This window comes from Rhinolophus sinicus, linkage group LG02 (assembly GCF_036562045.2).
Source record: "Rhinolophus sinicus isolate RSC01 linkage group LG02, ASM3656204v1, whole genome shotgun sequence".
Lineage (NCBI taxonomy): Eukaryota > Metazoa > Chordata > Mammalia > Chiroptera > Rhinolophidae > Rhinolophus > Rhinolophus sinicus.
This window is the reverse complement of record NC_133752.1, coordinates 127,574,252-127,593,605: the sequence shown is the minus strand read 5'-3', so window position 1 is coordinate 127,593,605 and position 19,354 is coordinate 127,574,252. Positions and strand designations below refer to the sequence as shown.

General features: G+C 36.8%; 1 protein-coding gene and 1 pseudogene across 1 annotated transcript in view; one reads left to right on the top strand and one right to left on the bottom strand.

The window, feature by feature from the left end:
- PAWR (pro-apoptotic WT1 regulator) overlaps window positions 1-19,354 on the bottom strand; it is a 97,796-nt gene that overhangs the window by 23,522 nt on the left and 54,920 nt on the right. Inside the window, exon 2 of the mRNA XM_019751255.2 lies at window positions 7,634-7,765. Within this exon, the coding sequence (XP_019606814.2) occupies window positions 7,634-7,765 (132 nt within the window). The remainder of the gene's footprint in view (window positions 1-7,633; window positions 7,766-19,354) is intronic.
- On the top strand, window positions 3,204-17,955 carry LOC109457962 (large ribosomal subunit protein eL36; annotated as a pseudogene).

Sequence of the window (19,354 nt, the reverse complement as noted above, 5' to 3'; positions counted from 1 at the left end):
CCCTTAGATTTGATGTTTCTACACATTAAAACAAAATTCTATACAAATATACACTTTACCTTAGATTTGCTAACTAGAAGCCTCTATATTTCTGTGGCCACAAATATTCCCCAAAAAAGGATGACAAATTAATAATTACTGTAACTGTTAAAGTTAGCATATGGTTAAAATCAGAAATGTGGGGGGAAAAGGAAGAATGCCAGTTATCACTGAAACTGCTTATAAAAAACACAACTGCTAAGACTGATACTGGTCTTAAAAGTTTCAAAGACTATGTATTTAGACCATCCAATAACTCCAAAGTCTGTTATACAACTGATATTAAATATACTTTTCCTGAAATAATCTTCCTTGCAATGATGGTTTATATTACTAAAGGGAGGGGTAAAGACCTATGTAGAGCTTAGAAAATGTTGGCAGAGCACAAACTGTTTTGTGTAAGTTTAAACAAAACATTCTGCTGTATGTAAGCTGAGAATGGTCAAGAAGGAAATCCCATGAGCATTGTCTTCACAGGTATACTGGCTGACCAGAACCTACCAAGTATAAACAAATATAAAAGCATATATGATGCAAGATCAGACAAATACAGACCCAACAGAATACAGCAAAACAGTAGCTAAGGTAGTCAAATAAACGAATTAGCAACAAAACCATAGCCAGCACTCAGTAAAATTAAGGCATAACGTGTAGCTGACCCTCAAGACTAAGTTAAAATATCTACACTACACTGGGGTACACAACATAGCAAGATAGATTGAAGATGAGTGTAGAACAAAATATCTGTAAGTATAATTGATAAAATAACTAAGAAAATACAAAATAAAACAAGAACTTTATCAAATTAACAAAAATTTAAAAAGGAAGAACTCATCATTTCCCTTCCTTTCCTGAACGATTCTGTCCTAAAGCCATTAGGTGGGACAGAGCAAGGTGGTAGGGAAACACAGTGGCCTGAGCGGGGTACCGGAACCCTACATGAAGAAGAGTGCTTGGCATAGAGAATCAGAGTCCACACATATGGAGCAGAGTGTCCATACAGCAGGCGGGACTTGCCTGGCCTGAGAAATCAGAGACTGAGCAGAGTAAGGAGTGTGTCTACAAAGCAGGAAAGAGATGGCAGTTTATTAGTCCTGAGGTAAGGTCAGAAAGGGAGTCACATAAAGCAACGTCAATAGCCCCAAGCAGGGTGTGATGGTCATCCATTCAAAAGGGTGGCCCAGAGTAGGGTTTCAGATCCCCAGAAGGGTAAAGACAATGCACCCTGAAAGAGGTGGTCTGGCAAGGGGAATTCACAGCCTGTGCAGGGTGCAGAGAACAGCTCCACAGAGGGATGACCAGGGGTGACGTGCCAGTGCCCTAACAGGATAGAGTGTCCACAGAGTGGTAGCCTAGCCTGGCAGTGTCCAAACCTAATCAGGTTGATGAGGGGTCCCCAATGAACAGCAATCCAGCATGAGGTCTCAGAGTCAGAGCAGGAACAAAGAAAGACCCTTGGGGCGATAGAGGAGCCTGCCCCAGGATGGCAGAAGCTAGGCGGTGTAAGAAGGGAATCCACAGACAGGAAGTCACACACACGGCAAACAGGGTAAGGGGAACATCCTGCAGCGTCACAAGGGAGGCCTAAGCCTGCAGACAGTGAGGAGTGTTCACACACGGGGAGAGCCAACATGGGAAGTCAGAGGGTGGAAGTGTGGGGAAGGTGTGGTCATGGGACACAGGTCACATACAGGGGAACTGAACGAATAAGAAAACATGTTAAGGGTAACAGGAAATAGCTTTCTCTACATCACAAAACGGAGTTACAAGTACCAGAATAAACCCTGTAACATTAATTAGAATTGGAGGTAATGATATAAATTAGTTTCAGTATCTACCTAGATAGATGGATGTACCCAGGTAGATAGGTAGGCAGGCAGCAGACATGGGGGGTGTGTGTGTGTGTGTGTGTGTGTGTGTGTGGTGTGTGTGTGTGTGTACACATACGTACACACATATATAGATATGCATTTTGTAGGTCTGCACATGGAGAGGAACTAGGAATGGTGCTCTCTCAGTAACATGAATTTACCTACAGCCCAGATCTTGGCTTCCAAATACCATTTTCCTGTAAGAGGAATCATGCTTCCTTAGAGAAATGGCTGCTTCCAAGGAAAAGTTAGAGGAGTAAGAAAGTGAAAGATGAGCCTGTATAACATCTTATTATGCCAGAACAAGGAAATATTACAAGACTGATGAAGACGTGGCAAAAGATATGAAAGCTTCGAGGGGCTCCCACTGGTTAATCTGGGATAATTTAAACGTCATAATAAACAATGACGCTATGGTAGGCAGAATAATGACGTCAGAGACGCCCACATCCTAATCCTTAACACCTCCGAACACCTTAGGTTACATGGCAAAGGGAAATTAAGGTTGCTAATCATCGATCCTAAATTGGGAGATTATCCTGGATTATTTGATGGGCCCAATGTAATCAGAAGGGTCATTAAAAGCGGAAGAGAGAGGCAAACAAAGGTCAGAGGGAGCTATGACTAAGAAGAAAGGTCAGAATGACATGATGGAATAAGGACTCTTATTGCTGGCTCTGCAGGAGGAAAGGGTCCATTAGCCAAAGAATAGGGTAGCTGGTAGGAGCTGGCAAGGAAACTGTTTCTCCCCTAGCGCCTCCAAAAAGGAAGGCAGCCCTGATTTGAGCCTATGGTTTCAGTTGTTGATTTTAGCACAATGAGGCCCATGTATGACTCATGATCAAATCCTACAGTGAATGTTTCAATTAAAAAAAAAAACTGTTACAGTAAAAGACACATTGCCATTAATCCACCTCAAAATACTCTCACTCCTTCAAACACACTTATCCCATCGTTCTTGCCACTTTCTGAAGCAGTTCTGGAAGTCTTCCTTCGTGAGTGTCTTTAGTTGGGCTGTTGTGGCTGCCTCCATGTCCTGAATCAATTCAAGAAGTTTGCCTTTCATGGTCATTTTGACTTTGAGGAAGAGCCAGAAGCCAAATGGTGCCAGATCGGGTGAAGAAAGTGAACGAGGACACACCGTCATGTTTTTATTTGACAGAAATTGCCGTACCAGAAGCAACGTGTGACACGGAGCCTTTCTGTTGTGATCACAAAATACAGTGAATGCTGCTGCCCAGTGCGATCCAACGAAAAGGCAGGGATCTTCAACATGGGAAGCAGTGTGTCGAACTTTAGTAACAGTGTGTGACAAGTTTCAACTTGTTCAGTGCTGTCAGTCTTGTGTGAACTACACCAGAGAAGGTTGAGAAAGGGTGTGTTTTAAAGTGTGCCATAAATCATCTTCCATCACGACAACGCCCCGTGTCACACCTCACTTCTGGTATATGGCAATTTCTGTCAAATAAAAACATTACGGTGTGTCCTCATCCACCTTATTCACTGGATCTGACCATGTGACTTCTGGCTCTTCCCCAAAGTCAAAATGATTCAGGACATTGAGGCAGCCACAACAGCACAACTAAAGACACTCATGAAAGAGGACTTCCAGAACTGCTTCAGAAAGTGGCAAGAATGATGGGGTGAGTGTGTTCAAAACGAGGGGGAGTGTCTTGAAAGGGGATTAATGAAAATTATTGCCTTTTACTGTAATAAATTTTTTTTACTTAAACATTCACCATATTGTTTGATCACACCTTGTAGGACTTCCAACTTACAGAACTGTTAAGATGATGAATTTGTGTTGTTTTAAGATACCAGGTTTGTGGTAATTTGTCACAGCAGCAATAAAAAACGAATATAGATGGTAACAGGTTATAACCTATCAGATAAACTAGGTCATAGTGAGTTGATACAAATATATAGATATAACTAGATATATGATAGATAAGCGGATAGAGACAGAAAGATTGATGGGGATTAAGAGATCTACATGGTTCAAAGCACTTATCCACAAAATACTTCTTGAGGAAGGGGCAGTGAAGCCGGGCAAACACCACCCTAATCACTCGACCAAAGTGCTCGCCATCAGCAATAGAACAAACTAAAATCAAGCGCCTCCTGATAGGATACGCAATGAGAACATACATCAGGTCTGTAATATTCTTGACTAAGACATATCATCTGAATCTAATTATAAGTAAACCTTAGATAACCCAAATTGAAGGACATATCATAAAATTACTGACATATAGTCTTTAAAAGAGTTAAAATTAAGAAAGACTGGAACTATTCCAGACTGAAAGAAACTAAAGAGATATGGCAACTAATGCAATACATAACTCTGAATTAGACTGTTTTGCTGTAATTTAAAACATGATTGGGAAAATTGGCAAAACTTGAATAAGGTCTAAATGGTAAGAATGTGTCAATTTTAATTTCCTATTTTTAAGAGCTGTGTTGTGGTTATGTAGAAAACACACAGTAAAGTATTGGGTTAACAGGGCATCAGGTTAGCAACTTAAACAATTTAGGAAGGAAAGTTCTCTGTATAGGACTTGCAACTTTTCAGCAAGCTTGAGATTGTTTTTAAAAGATAAATCAACAAATCAAATAAAAAGAGGAACATAAAACTCACAAAATGCCAAAGATTATATAAACTGACAAACCTTTTTCCATAAGTAATTTAGGCAATATGTGTCAGAAATGCTTACGATGTTTTGTTTTTTGGCCCAGTAAGTTTATCTCTGGAAATATGGCCAAAGAAAATAATTCAAACACAAAAATTTTAATCTACACAGATGATAATTCTAGTATTATTCACAATAGTAAAAAACTTTAACCACTGAGACTTTCCATTAATGGGAAATTTAAGTATTATACACATCAAAAAAGAAAATTCTATCCCACTGAAAATAATACACAAAGAGTTTTAAATAACATGAAAAAATGTTCATGTTGCAACACTTACAAAGAACATTTTGGAAATACCATCAAAATTACAAATGCACATTCCTTTTCACCCAGAAATTCCAGAGCTAGGATTTTATCCTACTGTACACACATATATACGGAACAACATACTGAAACACCACTACATTATTTGTATTAGAGAAAAATTTTATGCTTAAATGACCATCAACAGAAATTAGTTAGAAAAATTATGTACATCTATAAAATAGAATACACTGCCTTTGCAAAAAATAATAGGGAAGCTCCTTACATATTATTACGAAGACTCTCCACAATAAGTGAAAAGAGCAAGATGCAAAAAAGAGTGTTTATATATAAGGAATCTATGTACAGACATATAGATACATACATATATAAATTTGTTTATGGACTACCTCTGGAAAGATATGCAAGAAAAAAAATCACTAGTTGCCTTCAAGGAAGGTAACCATGCAGCTAAGGGAGATTTTTTTTTTTAACCATATGTGCTTTTATATTTTTGATTTTGTTATCCTGTGACTATACATTTCTTTGGTAATAAATTAAGTTAAAGTTTAAAATTTAATAAATAGTTCATAAAAATACAGAGTAAAGAAATAGACCAAACTACGTAATTGTCCCTTTCTTCTTTACATTTTTATTATTTTTCCAATTTTCCATTGATCATGTATTATTTAATCAGAGAATATATAAAAATTTTATCTAGATTATCTAGAAAACATGGTTATGTGTAAAATCATAGCTAAAAAATAAGAAACCTTTTTAAATTATCATTTTTTTATTAAATTATTTGAAAAATGTCAAACAGAAACTTAAAAATATGCTAACCTTTCCCAAAGCATACTGTTTTTTCAAATTCATATTTCCATTTGATCCTTCATTTTTAAAGAGCTATTTCACTGAATGACTCAGATTCACAGATAATGCTAAGAAACGAAGTCTTTCTTTCTGCCCTATTAAAAAAGTCTTAAATCAACTAAACATGCCAATATTTTCTCTCTCTCTGTTTTCTTTTTTGAAGTTGGAGTTGTAAATAAATAGCTATCCTACATGAGTAAAAGCCTACATGAATTTAGGCAGTAACTCAGAGAGAGTCAACTATGTAGACAGAGGGATTCCTCTTCCCACCACAACTTCAATGAGACAATCTGGGACCCATGAAAGCGTTTTAGCCGCACTTTCATCCTAGGCACATAGCCTGGCAAAACAGACACTTGGTGCCAAGGTAAAAAATGAGTCACAATCCTAATTGCTAATGTAACAAATAAGTAAATAAAAATGAAAGAAATACAGAGTGGCCTTAGAAAGAGATTAGAAAAGCTACAGGAAGGAAGCGAACTGGATGAGGCAAAAATCACCTCACAGAGCCCAGATCAGCTGAGGCTGTTCCATATCTGGGTATATATTTGGGAATAAGCCATGTATCCTAACACAAGGCTCCCCAGCTTTGACTGGGTAAAGGCTTCATTCGACAGAAAGAAATCAGTCCTCCTTCTAAAAGCTGCTGCCTGATGTTATTTGAGTATCCCAGAGTACCTGGTATAACCAAGAATTAAACAGGTCTAGAGTCTTCATTAAAATGATATATTGTCTCTATCGTAATAAATTAAGCCTGTATCTTCAACTGGAACAGACCCAGATTTAATTTCAACTTTGTCAGACAAAGGATACAAAGACATTTTAGATTCTGAACAGTCATACAGATGCTGAAACATTGCTTGTTAGCTTATTCCATGTTATTTATAATAGGTACCTAGATAACTATTAGGTATCTAGGACAAGGTACAACTTGTCCTAGAAGTAGCAACTTGGCTACAGGAGAAAAGATAAACCTGCATCACTCAACAATTCTTGTCAATATCATCTGCCTCAAAGAGCAGAGGAGAAAGAAGTTTCACATCTGTATTTCCAAACCACTTTAAAATAATTTGCCTCTCTCTGCCAAATGCCTTTTATCATAACCTTGCAAATTAATATACAAGTTTATATTTCATTTTTTTCATCAATAAAATGGGGAGACGTGTGTACTACTTGGAAACTCCTTTTAAAGTGGTATCTTAATAAAATTCATTAAAAAGTCAAAACTGTAACTCTAAAAAGACAACACAGTAGCTTAAGATCTCAAAATGTCATCAAATTAAGATTAGATTACATCAAGATCACGCCCAAATTACTGTTTATATTAAATGATTCTGCAGAGTGATTTGCTTTATACTGAGGTATCCAAAGACCATCCACTCCCAATTTTATGTGCCACAAGAACTCAAAATAACAGCTAATTAAAACTGAGTTAAATTTTACTTTAAAAAAGTATCTTATAATTACACAGAAATGTAGATGTTTCTGGGAATTCACAATTTTGTGTTTTATTATTATGTTTAAACATTTGACTTTATAGAAACCTGTTGTTCAACTCCTTATTTGCTACGTAATTCTAATTCAAGTATCAACCTAGATCAGAACCTTAAACTTACTGATTTTTACTTTTTTAAAAGCAAAGAGGTAATTATTTTTCTTGGTTGTTTTTACAATTGATACTGTTTATACCTGCTTATTAGTTAAACAGCAAACATTCACTGATCAGGAAATAAAGACCAAACACTGCTTAAGGCAAAAAAGTATTTGGATGTAAGGAATATTGGTAGTTAAACCCATTGAAAATACTTAAGTGGAGCCGATGCTACCAAAATGAGACTAGAAAAATTATTAGTAGTAACTTAAAAATTATCATTAAAATGGCTGGTGACATCCTGGTATTTTTAAATGCTCACCTGTAGCAGATAGGAACTGCCTGGATCTAATAAGCTGACAGCTTCATTCTGCATCGTGTTCTGTTGTGTAATTGCATCTTCTCGTTTCCGCTCTTTCTGTCCTGCTTCATCATCTTCATATTCATCTAAGCACTGAAAGAAATGATAATTACCATTTTATTTCCATATAATACTAATGGAATGTTTTAATAGTATGTGAAGATACATTTGGTATCACTAAAGAAATATTTGTGCTTTCAGAAACTAATTTACACAATAGAGGTGGTTCCTTTCAGCAATATGTACATTTAATTCCTGTAAATTAAATTATCTGCTTAATGCCCATAGCCACACCCCTGCCGACATATCTTTTCGCAGGGTTCGCTTACAGGTAAGGTTCACTCATTCTTTATCATTCATTCAAGAAGTAAACAAACAGACTATGTCTACCTTAAACAAAGCACTTTTGGAGGATAACAAAAGATACATCACAGACACGGAATTTATAGTCTAGCGGGAAGAGATATAGGATAAAGGCCACCGTCTAGTTTAGTAGTACATGTGAGTATATACAGAAGGAGTTTTTTCACCTAGAGAGTACATCTTCTACAAAGACTCTGTAGAAGAGCTTATAATTTCAAGGATGGGTATAACTGGGAACTGCAAAGAAATTTGGATGGTGGGAAGAGCACAGGGAAAATCTTACAGAAAAGGGTGTTTAAAAGGGTGCTAAAAAGCTGAATCAATACCAGCATTACCTATCTCCACTTTTTACATGAAAAAGAAAAAAACAGAAAAGAAACAAAACTCTATCCATTACACCCACTGTCAAATGGGTTACCTATTTCTAACAACTGAACACATTCCCAACCAATACACTGCCCTACAGGGTTCTGTGAGGGACATAAATAAATAACGCCTCTGCAGGCACCCGGCAACCACTGCAACCACTAAGACACTGACCAAAGCACAGAATGGCAGGAGGGATGACAGAACTTACAAACTGTACGAAAAAAACAAAAGACTGAGGCCACTGTGCAAACCAAAAAGGGTCACTGTAGCGTCTGGAATAGGAGGGTCATAGCAGATAAGTAGCACCTTCAAAGACACACGGTCCACCATGGGGCATATGGAAGAAAGCATCTGTCTGACATGGAATCTTAAATTAGGATGATGTGGAGAGGAAGTCAAGGGAAAGAACCGAAGGGGTGAGTTCAAGAAACCAGCAGGCTGAGATTCTAGAGAATGTTCAGGGTCCTCTCCTGTCATGAAACTGCGTGTACCGGTGTCAGCTAGCCCGAGTCATGGAACCCTGTGGGAAGTGGGGCTTGGGTAACTGGTACAAGAAAAATGAGGAGGCTGTGGTGACTGCCATTGCTGTGAGTAATAAACTGTCCTTGACTGCGAACCAGGAAACTAGGGTCTTCTGCCAGGATCCGTGAAACTACAGCGGATTAACATGTTAGACTGCAGGCAAGAGAGGGTCTCCGACCCTTCACAGTTTTTGACAAAGGTGAGGACTGCAAAGGCATAAGCTCTGATCGCAAAGAAATACAAATAATAAGTAGCCTTGAGAAGCCTGTCACTGCATAACCCAAAAAGACGTTATAGTGCTACAATTCCCTGTAAATAAAAATGATCAAAATATATTTTGGGGGAAAAAACCTGTATACAGCAATTCACAGCACAGATTAATAGGGACAAGGACCAAAAGTGGAGCGACTAGTTAAACGACATAGTAGGCAATTTGATCCTATGAAAAATGATATATCCTAGGTAGAAAACAGAATCAAGAAATCTAGTAAAGCATATCCAAAGTTTACGAAATTAGTCCTGATTAGAAAAAGAATCTCTCTTAGGACTTTTTAAAAATTTTTCTCAAACCAATAGAGTATCATGTTTAATGGTAAAATATCAATGAAATTTAAAGCAAAATAATATTTAAGACATTGATGTTCACTATCAATATGGTTGTTGAAATCACTCTGGAAGGGCTGGCTGATAAAACTAGGTAAGAAAAATAAGAGATTTCAGCATTAGAAAGAAGGCAAAATTCCATCATTTCAGATGATATGATATTGTCAAGGAAATAAACTAAAAATATTTCAGAATTATTAGAGTTCCTTAAGATGGTTTTTCAATAAGTATGGAAAAATAAATAGCTTCCCAAAGTAACATCAATGGCCAGTTAGCTTATTTAACAGTAACCATAAATGTAAATCCAAAACCTTTATTAAAAAACTATAAAACTTTACTGAGAAATATAAATTAAAACCTATTCTTAAATTGAGAAAAAATACTTCGATGGTGTCAATGATCTGTAAATCAATTTATAAACTGAATAAAAATGCCAATCGAAATCTTAAGGGAATTTATTTTGGAAAGTAGGGGTGGATCACCTGGACAAATAAATACCTAAGACAACCAGAAAAATTACTTTAAAAAAAAGTTATGGTAGAGCACTTACTCTGGTTAACATTTGAATGTATAAAACCACAATAATGAGAACTGTATGGCAGAGGTCCTAGAACAGCAAAGAGAATTTTTTAAAAGCAAGTCTTCAATAGATAGTACTGAGACAAGAGTCAACTATTGAATGTACTACGGGGGCTGAGAAACAAGAGTACAAGACCTAGAAAGAACAAAGAGCAGTCTCAGTGCTAGTCTTACTCTGAAAGCAATCACCCCTCATTTCCCAGTACCCGGGCTGCAAAAACCCGACCGTAGGATGGAACGTCAGTGGCATACTAGAATTCTTAACTCAGAGTAGTATAGACAGGAAGCACAAGTTGAGGCAGGTAGCCATGAACTCCCCGAGCACTGGGATGTTACTTCTTTGTTTTCATTTCCTGAGATCCAGGCCTTCTTCAACACCAACCTTCCCTCCTCCTACTCCCTCAATACATGTAGATGTAGACTCCTTCATGCCAGCACATTAAAAGAAAGACCAAAAACAAAAACAAAACAAAAAAAAACTCTTCAGTAAATGTTTTATAAATGAATGAATGAGTTACCAAGATGAGACAAATCAGGGAGACAGACTGTGGCACGCCAAGTTAAAACTGAATGCTCTTTTCCATGGCAACACCATTAGCCACTGACGTGGGATCTTTTCATCACACATACTACCTCTGTTGAGTGTGTGTGCATCTTACATTCCAGCAAGTGTTTAGAATACGGATTACTTGATGAATCACAACTTCCCTTCTCAGTTCTTCTAGCAACCAGTACAGTTCTTTTAACAAGCATCCTCCAAATTCTACAAGCTATCTTACGTAACTGTGATAAACACACACAGATGAACAATTTGGTAGAAATGGTGAGAAATGAGAAAAGAATGAAAGCAAAAAAGAACTGAGTTAATGGACAAAGGTGAGTAAAGATATTTTCTACTGCTATTTATTGTAAAGATTAATAATTCTCTTAAGCACATAGTTGACTGGTATCCTTAAGAGAGAGTTGTTTTTAGTTAAGTGCTAGCAAAAGAGAACCAAAAAGAACCCTAAATATTTTTCAAAGTTTAGTTCTATGAATTATAAGCTTTTTATCTCGGAGGGGAACAGATGAAAAAAATAGATGCTGATTTTACATTATACTTATATCAATAATGTGAAACTGAATCCCCTCTTCCCAGCTCTCATTTCTAGATAAATGTAAACATGTAAAAGTTATTCTCTCATTTTATATCCATTAGAAAGTTTCATGAGAACAGGTTTAATGATTATTTGAAACTGAAATTAAAAAGCCAAATTTGCGCCAGCCCGGTGGCTCAGGTGGTTAGAGCTCGCAAGTTCCTAACTCCAAAAGCTGCTGGATCGATTCCCACATGGGCCAGTGGGTTATCACCACAAGGTTGCCAGTTCAATTCCTCGCAAGGGATGGTGGGCTCCGCCCCCTGCAACTACAGATTGAACACGGAACCTTGAGCTGAGCTGCCACTGAGCTCCCGGATGGCTCAGTTGGTTGGAGGGCATCCTCTCAACCACAAGGTTGCCGGTTCAACTCCCGCCAGGGATGGTGGGCTGCGCCCCCTGCAACTGGACCTGGAGCTGAGCTGCGCCCTCCACAACTAAGACTGAAAGAACAACAACTTGAAGCTGAATGGCACCCTCCACAACTAAGATTGAAAGACAATTTGACTTGGAATAAAGTCCTGGAAGTAAACACTGTTCCCCAATAAAGTCCTGTTCCCCTTCCCCATTAAAATCTTAAAAAAAAAAAAAAGAAAAAAAGTCAGATTTTATGAAATAACATCTTTTAAACAGATGATAATAAGCATCATTAAATCTCATCAAGCTCTTTGCTTTTCCCAAAACTGAATTTTAGAGCGTTAAATGTTTTAGTAAATAAATCCCCTGAACAAAAAAGAAACATGTATGATTTTCATTGGTAATAACAAATTACTGAGGTTGAAAAAAAGAGAAGCTAAAACATGTTCTTAAAAAATTACTCATTATCATTGCTACAGATCTGACAAAATAACCCAATAAAAAGGATATTAGGGTATCTTCATAAAATTGTAATCAATTAGGATTCAAAAAACTCTTTAAGTAACAGGAATAGGACAGGACTCAAAAAAACTAACTCATAGGAATAGGATAGAAAACTTAGAAAGATCCAAATATATAGACAAATTGAGTTTACAATAAAAGTGGAAATTCACATCAGTAGGAAAAGACAGATTTTTAAAATATGTGGTTTGGGAATAACTGGATAGCTGTGTTAAAAAAATAAAACTGGATTTATTCCACACACCACATACCAAGATAAATTTCAGTGCATCATTAAAACTAAGCAAAAATTTGAAGACACTCCACCAAAGAAAATATAGGAATGGCAAAATAATACGTGAAAAGAGGCTCAATATCACTAGTTATTAAGGAAATGCAAATTAAAACCATAATGGGCTATCACTACATACCTACTGGAACAACTATAATTAAAACCTGACAATACCAAGTGCTAATGAGAATTTAAGACAATTGAATAGCTTCTATATTTCTAACGGGAACTAAAAATGGTACAGCTATACAGGAAAACAGTTTGGCAGTTTCTTATAAATTTAAATACATATACATTTACCATGTGACCCAGCAATTCTACTCCTAGTTATTACCAAGAGAAATGAAAACATGTTCACTTTAAACTTGTACACACACACAAAAAAAAAAAAAATCAGATTTTTTGGTAATAGCCCAAAACTGGAAGTAGTCCAAATGTCCATTACCTGGTAAACAGATTAACAATTACTAGTACCGCCATGCAGCGGAATACTACTCAGTAACAAAATGAATGAATCTCAAAAGCATTATGCTATGTGAAAGACACCAGAAAACGAGGACTATTTACTGCATCAGTCCACATTCATAAAATTCTAGAGAAAGCAAAAATCATACTGACAGAAAACGTATCTGTGGTTATGAGGGCGGGCTGACTGGAAAAGGGCAGAAGGGGTGATGGAAATGTTCTATATCCTGATTCTCATGGTGGTTTACCCAGTTGTGTACATTTGCCAAAATGCATCAAATTGCACTCTTAAAACAGTAGCATATTATTGTAGGCAAATGACACTTAATAAATATGACATACAGAAAAAGAAATATAGTGGAGCTAGTGAACAAATGAGTCAAAAAAGAAAAGTCTGAACCTAAATCTGAGTAAGCCTCTAAATGCAACTACTAATTATAGGAAATAGAGAGGACAGAAGAACATGGAGACATGGAGATGTAATCATGAAAATCCAGATTTGGGAAACGCTAAGCGGGGGTTGGAAAACTGCAAAAGACCAACAAGCAAATATTTAAGTCTTCTAGGGCTAGGGTAATCTGATTTTTAAAAAAAGTAACCCTTTAAAAATATAAAAACCATTTTTAGTTCTCCATCATACAGAAACAACCCTCTGCTCACCCCTGTTCTAAAAGACAAATGGCAGGTTTCTACAACTAATAAATCGTGGGGGATGGCGGGGGGGGGGGGGGCGCATAAATCCAAAACTCAAAGGATAAGCATATCAACACCAACATATTTACCTCGTTCTGTGTCCTTATTCAAGGAAACTATTTTAAAAATTACCATTTCAGAGTTTGAACAATGAATATATGATAAAATTAAATCTCAGGAGTTTCATGAGATTAAGAAATTATTTTAAGTTTTTTAGGTATGACAGAGATATTGTCCTTTTGTTTAAAAAATATTCCTTACCTTTTACAGATATATACTGAAATATTTAAGAATGAGATAATGTGCCATCTGAGAATTGCTTCAACATAACACGAGATAGAATGGGTCGTGTGTGGTGGCATAGATAAAACTGGCCAGTTGTTTATTTATTTATTTTTTTAGAAGATTTTTTTATTGGGGAAGGGGAACAGGACTTTATTGAAGAACAGTGTATACTTCCAGGACTTTGTTCCAAGTCAAGTTGTTGTCCTTTCAGTCTTAGTTTTGGAGGGCATAGCTCAGTTCCAGGTCCAGTTGCCTTTGCTAGTTGCAGGGCGCGCGCAGCCCACCATCCCTTGCGGGAGTCAAACCGGCAACCTTGTGGTTGAGAGCACGCGCTCCAACCAACTGAGCCATCCGGGAGCTCAGCGGCAGCTCAGCTCAAGGTGCCGTGTTCAATCTTAGTTTCAGGGGGCGCTGCCCACCATGCCTTGCGGGACTCCAGGAATTGAACTGACAACCTTGTGGTTGAGAGCCCATGGCCAGTTGTTAATTTTTGAAGCTGAAGGATGGGGGACTTCATCACACCCATTCTCCTTACTTTTGTATATGACTGAAAATCCCACAAATAATTCAGTTTTAAAAATAATAAAATTTTCACTGACTAAATAACTAGAACTAGATAAATATTTTATTCTAAGGAGCATAACACTTCTGACTTTAGGGAACAAAGTAGTAGAATATGATTTGAAGAAATGGGAAATGTTTAAAATTTGATGTAGATAGAAAAAAAACATAAATGATAGAAAACATACGCATTAAGTATCTTTAGGTTGATTTTTCTTTTTCTTTATAATTGTCTGCAAAGTGTAAGTTAGATTAGAAAAATAAAAGCTAAGAACTCAGATTTTGGAATCAGAGAGACCTAGACTCGAAATTCCAGCCGTCACTTAAAATGGCAATGGAATCTACTATTAACTGAATATTGTCTAGGTGTGTAGGGCACTGTTAAGCACAAACATCTAGTATTTCATATCATTCTCATAAAAACCTTCGGTGGTGTGTAGTACTTTATAGAGAGAAATCTGAGGATTAGAATTAGATAACAAGTTTAAGAGCACAAAGTTATGGAGGGGTGCAGTAAAAACTACTACCTAGCAGTTTAACTATTAACCCTATAAGCAATTTTATAATTGCCAAGAATAACCTACTCATCGAAATCCATTTAGTGCACTGAATTTTTATAAAGAAAAAGAACCAAAAAAGAATAGAAAATATCAGTGAGCACTTTTTTGTAAAATGTTTTTTTCATATTATCTGTGAGTGTCCTGGGTCACTTTGTAGAACACAGAATTACTGGGAGTTGCAGGAAAAAGAGTGGCCATGAATTGGTGAATGTTGTAGCTGGATGACAAGTTATGTAAGGTTCATCTACATTGTAGTTCTGTGTATGTTAACATTTTCACTTTTTTTTTTTTTTAATTTTAAAGGGACTTTCTGACGGAATTCTATCAGGCCTCATTTCCATGTTTACTTAGTCACTGACAGCAAACCAAGCTTTCCCGGGTCTCATCCATCACTGTAGACTCTGATTTCCACATTCCTCTCTCCATTGCCTAATCTGGTTCAATCCTGCATGCCTCCTTTCTAGTCCAAATCATTCCACTGCGCCCCCTGGAATTCCTGATTAACATTTTGTTCTCTTTAGCTGCAAAATGAAATTTAGCTGGCTCCTTGAAAAAGCTTTCCCCTGAACCTCTCTCAACTGGAAGCTATTTATTGTTTAATTTCTCTCCTACGTTAGGGCCTCGTCAAAGGGTTAGTGTCTTTTCTGACTACCTCTCAGGAGCACGTTTCTCCTTTGGCCACAATACTCTAGCCCAACGATTCCCATTCAGTCTACAAGGCATGGAATTCTGTAGAGGAATTTTTGGTCATACCGACGACTAAGGGACCTACTGGTTTATGGACCAGAAGCATGGAATGAGTATCTTGCAATATGAAAAATTAGTCCTCTAAGAAAGAACTGACCCACATCCCATTTGAATTTAAAATGTAATATTGACTAGTCATGCATATGAAAAATTTATAATTATCTGAACCTAAACACATTTTACCTCTATGAAACATAAGGGTGGGGTGTTTACAGGATTTTAAAACATACATAGATTTTTCCAGGAAGACAACTACCCTAAAGATCCAGGGAATACATACAATATTTCGGTTGTTAGTAATTTATTTTTTTAAAAGCTACTCAATATTTTGGAGGATGTCACTAACAGCAAAACTATTCATGGTATTTGAGTCACTAATAAAGCACACTTTCATCAGTCCAAAAGAAAAGTTTGAAAGTCACTGTAGTATATTTTTACAGCTCTAAGACCTTGCTTGAGGCAATAGACTGTATATCACAATAGCAACATTACCACAGCATACCATACTTTTATTACAAAATATGGCCTCTATAGTACATATTCAATAAATGTTTGCTGAATAAATGCTGGGTGTGTAGTGGCGAGACTAGACTGATTGGCCCAGATTACAAAGGATAACGAGCCTAAGGAGTTGGGATTTAAGTCCTAAATACTAAAAAAAGAGCCAGTCATCGCTTAATTTCTTAAATGAATGAGAGATACAATAATATACAGCTTTTGACAGACTAGGTTTAGGGTGATATATATGTGAAATATGCAAATAAACTTGACTTAGAGGTCTTAAGGTTGAAGTTTCCTACTAAAATTTCTTACAACAGCTCAAAGATTTTAACGTATCTAAACTTTAGTAAGTTCATAGACGGAAATAACTGAAAAAGGATCCATTTCATGGTAGCTTTTCCCTATCAATTTTATAAAGCAGAATTCCACAAAACTCAGTTCAGTAAACGTAATCAACATACCATTTTCCTACTTTTAACACAATTGGTATTAACATATTTTTTAAATGTTTCTAATATATGAAGAGCATATTCCATAGGACTTTTTACTCATACTAATAAAAATTCTTGGACAGCAATGGTATACCTAAAGAAAATACACAACCACTACTCACAACTGTTATTTATCTAAAGCTATGCATACTGAGCTAAATAAGAAAATACAATTTTTACAAATATTTCAATTCAAACATATTGAAGACTGTTAAATTACTTTTTAATAAAATAAATGCTTAAACCAAGTTTTGATATTTTGATAGAATAAATTATTTGGTATCCTGTCTTAGTTCTTGGAAGAGTTTTGCTAAATACTGCTTCACATTCCTTTCTCTTTTTTCACATTTGTTCTCCTTTGTAAGTGATGAATCTTGAAACCATTCATCTCCAAACAATACTGACAACAGCTCGTAAAAATAACATCCATTAAAAAGTGCTAGTTCCTTTAATTTTCAGGATCCCCCCCGAAATTTTTAAATTATTATTGTCTTCTAGCCAAATGCTTCAGTCTGTGTAACAGATACACATCTGATCTTAATATAAAGAATCCAGCCGCAGCAGGCACGGCTCTGCGCGACCGAACACATGGCCCTGGGCCTCAGCACCGGCCACGAGGTGACCACGGGCGTCAGCAAGTCAGCGAGCTGAGGCCCGGCCGCCTCCGCGGGTGCCTCACCACACACACCAAGGTCGTGCGGGACGGGATCCGAGAGGTGTGCGGCTTTGGCCTCTACGAGTGGCATGCCAGGGAGCTGCTCAAGGTCTCGAAGGACAAGTGGGCCCTAAAGTTCATCGAGAAAAGGATGGGGACACACATCTGTGCCAAGAGGAAGAGTGGAGCTGGCAGTGTCCTTGCAGCCACGCGGAAGGCAGCAGCCAAAGAGGACTGGGCCCCCCATCCCATGGGTGGAATAGAACCTTTTCGAAAACTTAAAAAAGAATCCACACAAACTCCTTAGGTGTTTTAATTTTTCAATAAAATTTTGTAAAGTATAAATACTTCTCTATAAAGCTCTAACACCAGGGAACATTTTCTTCATGTGAATCTCAATGAGGAATGGAATTACAACAGAACTAAAATGAAATGTAAAATTCAAACAGCCAAGTAAGTTTAATTGTACCTACATACAATAAATCATATAAATGGGGCTCTAAAAGCATGCTGACTGCCCTTTGCGTTTAAATCTAGTACGCAATCTCAGCAAAGCTTTTAGGGAAAAGAAAATTAAAAACCACATACACACTATGGCGCGTGGGGGGGGGTGCGGGGGGGTTTGTATTTAGGATTACACAATTACAAACCATGAATGTGGGTAAGTGCCTGAGCTTTCCAAAATGAAAGTTATTATATCCATGAAAGGTATTAGGGGAGTTAAGACAGATTCCGCTCATTTTCTTCAGCGAAACCATGTCAATCCTATCAGTACTGCTGCTGCTTTATCTGCCTCCCTCTCTAGCAATACCCTTTTCCATCCTCCATTAGTCCTCTATCTAGCATATACCACTCTGTCATCACTCAATCTCTGCCTAGCTTTTCCTTACCTTCCCTCCCTGCTCCTAAGCCAAGAGGTTTATTTTGAAATGGTTAAACAAAAGAAACTTTCCAACATGCAAAAAGAAAACTGAAATAAGATCAAATTAATAAGCATCTCTATAGGAAAAGAACAGAGCAAAATAAACAACTGACCTATCTCCTCTAATTAGGCAGTTGAAGAAAGCTACATGTCTATTATGATTTTAAAAGGGCACACACACACACCCTAAGCTAGAAAGTTTGGGAACTAAGTGGAATAAATTAAATTATGAATTCCCAAGACTAATTATTAAACACTCTGATTAACTTTGCAACAATTTCATCTATCATACTGAATTAGTTATGCTTTCTATCATAAAAACTTGGTAACGTACTACTGTGTTTCCCCGAAAATAAGACCTAGCTGGACAGTCAGCTCTAAGGCATCTTTTGGAGCAAAAATTAATATAAGACCCAGTATTATATTATATATTCTATTGTATTCTATTCTGTTCTAGTCTTATCGTAAAAGAAGAGTAGCTCTTACATTAATTTTTGCTCCAAATGACGCATTAGAGCTGACTGTCCAGCTAGGTCTTATTTTCAGGGAAACATGGTAATAGAAGTACTTTGATTTCACGGGTTCAAAAGCTGAGTATACAATAAAAGTTAGCATTTTAGACAAAAAATGAATCATATTTATAAAGAATCTAAAAATATAATCCTCTAAAGACAAGTGCAAACAGAATTTCATTCTTCTACACTTTTAAAGCACCTTCCCCATCATTAAATTTCTACACTAATACTATCAGATATGGCTCAACCACTGTCAGATCCAACCATGCTACCTTGCGTAGGGATTCCATCAGATCTCAGGACTAAGCAGTGTCAAGTTCTCTAAATAGCAGTATTCATGATTAGAGAGGCAGCACTCTCAGCCATGTCAACAAATAATAATCAAATAGTAATTTAAAAACTATAGTTGGATGCCTTTTATTTAAACAGAAAATGACATTTTTCCTAACTGCAAAATTAATGTACTTTAAAAAAATTCTTTAGAGAAAAAAAGAAGAAATCAGAAATCATCCTTAATCTTAAAATAAACTGTTATCGCTTTGGTACAAAGCCTTCTGCTAGAACT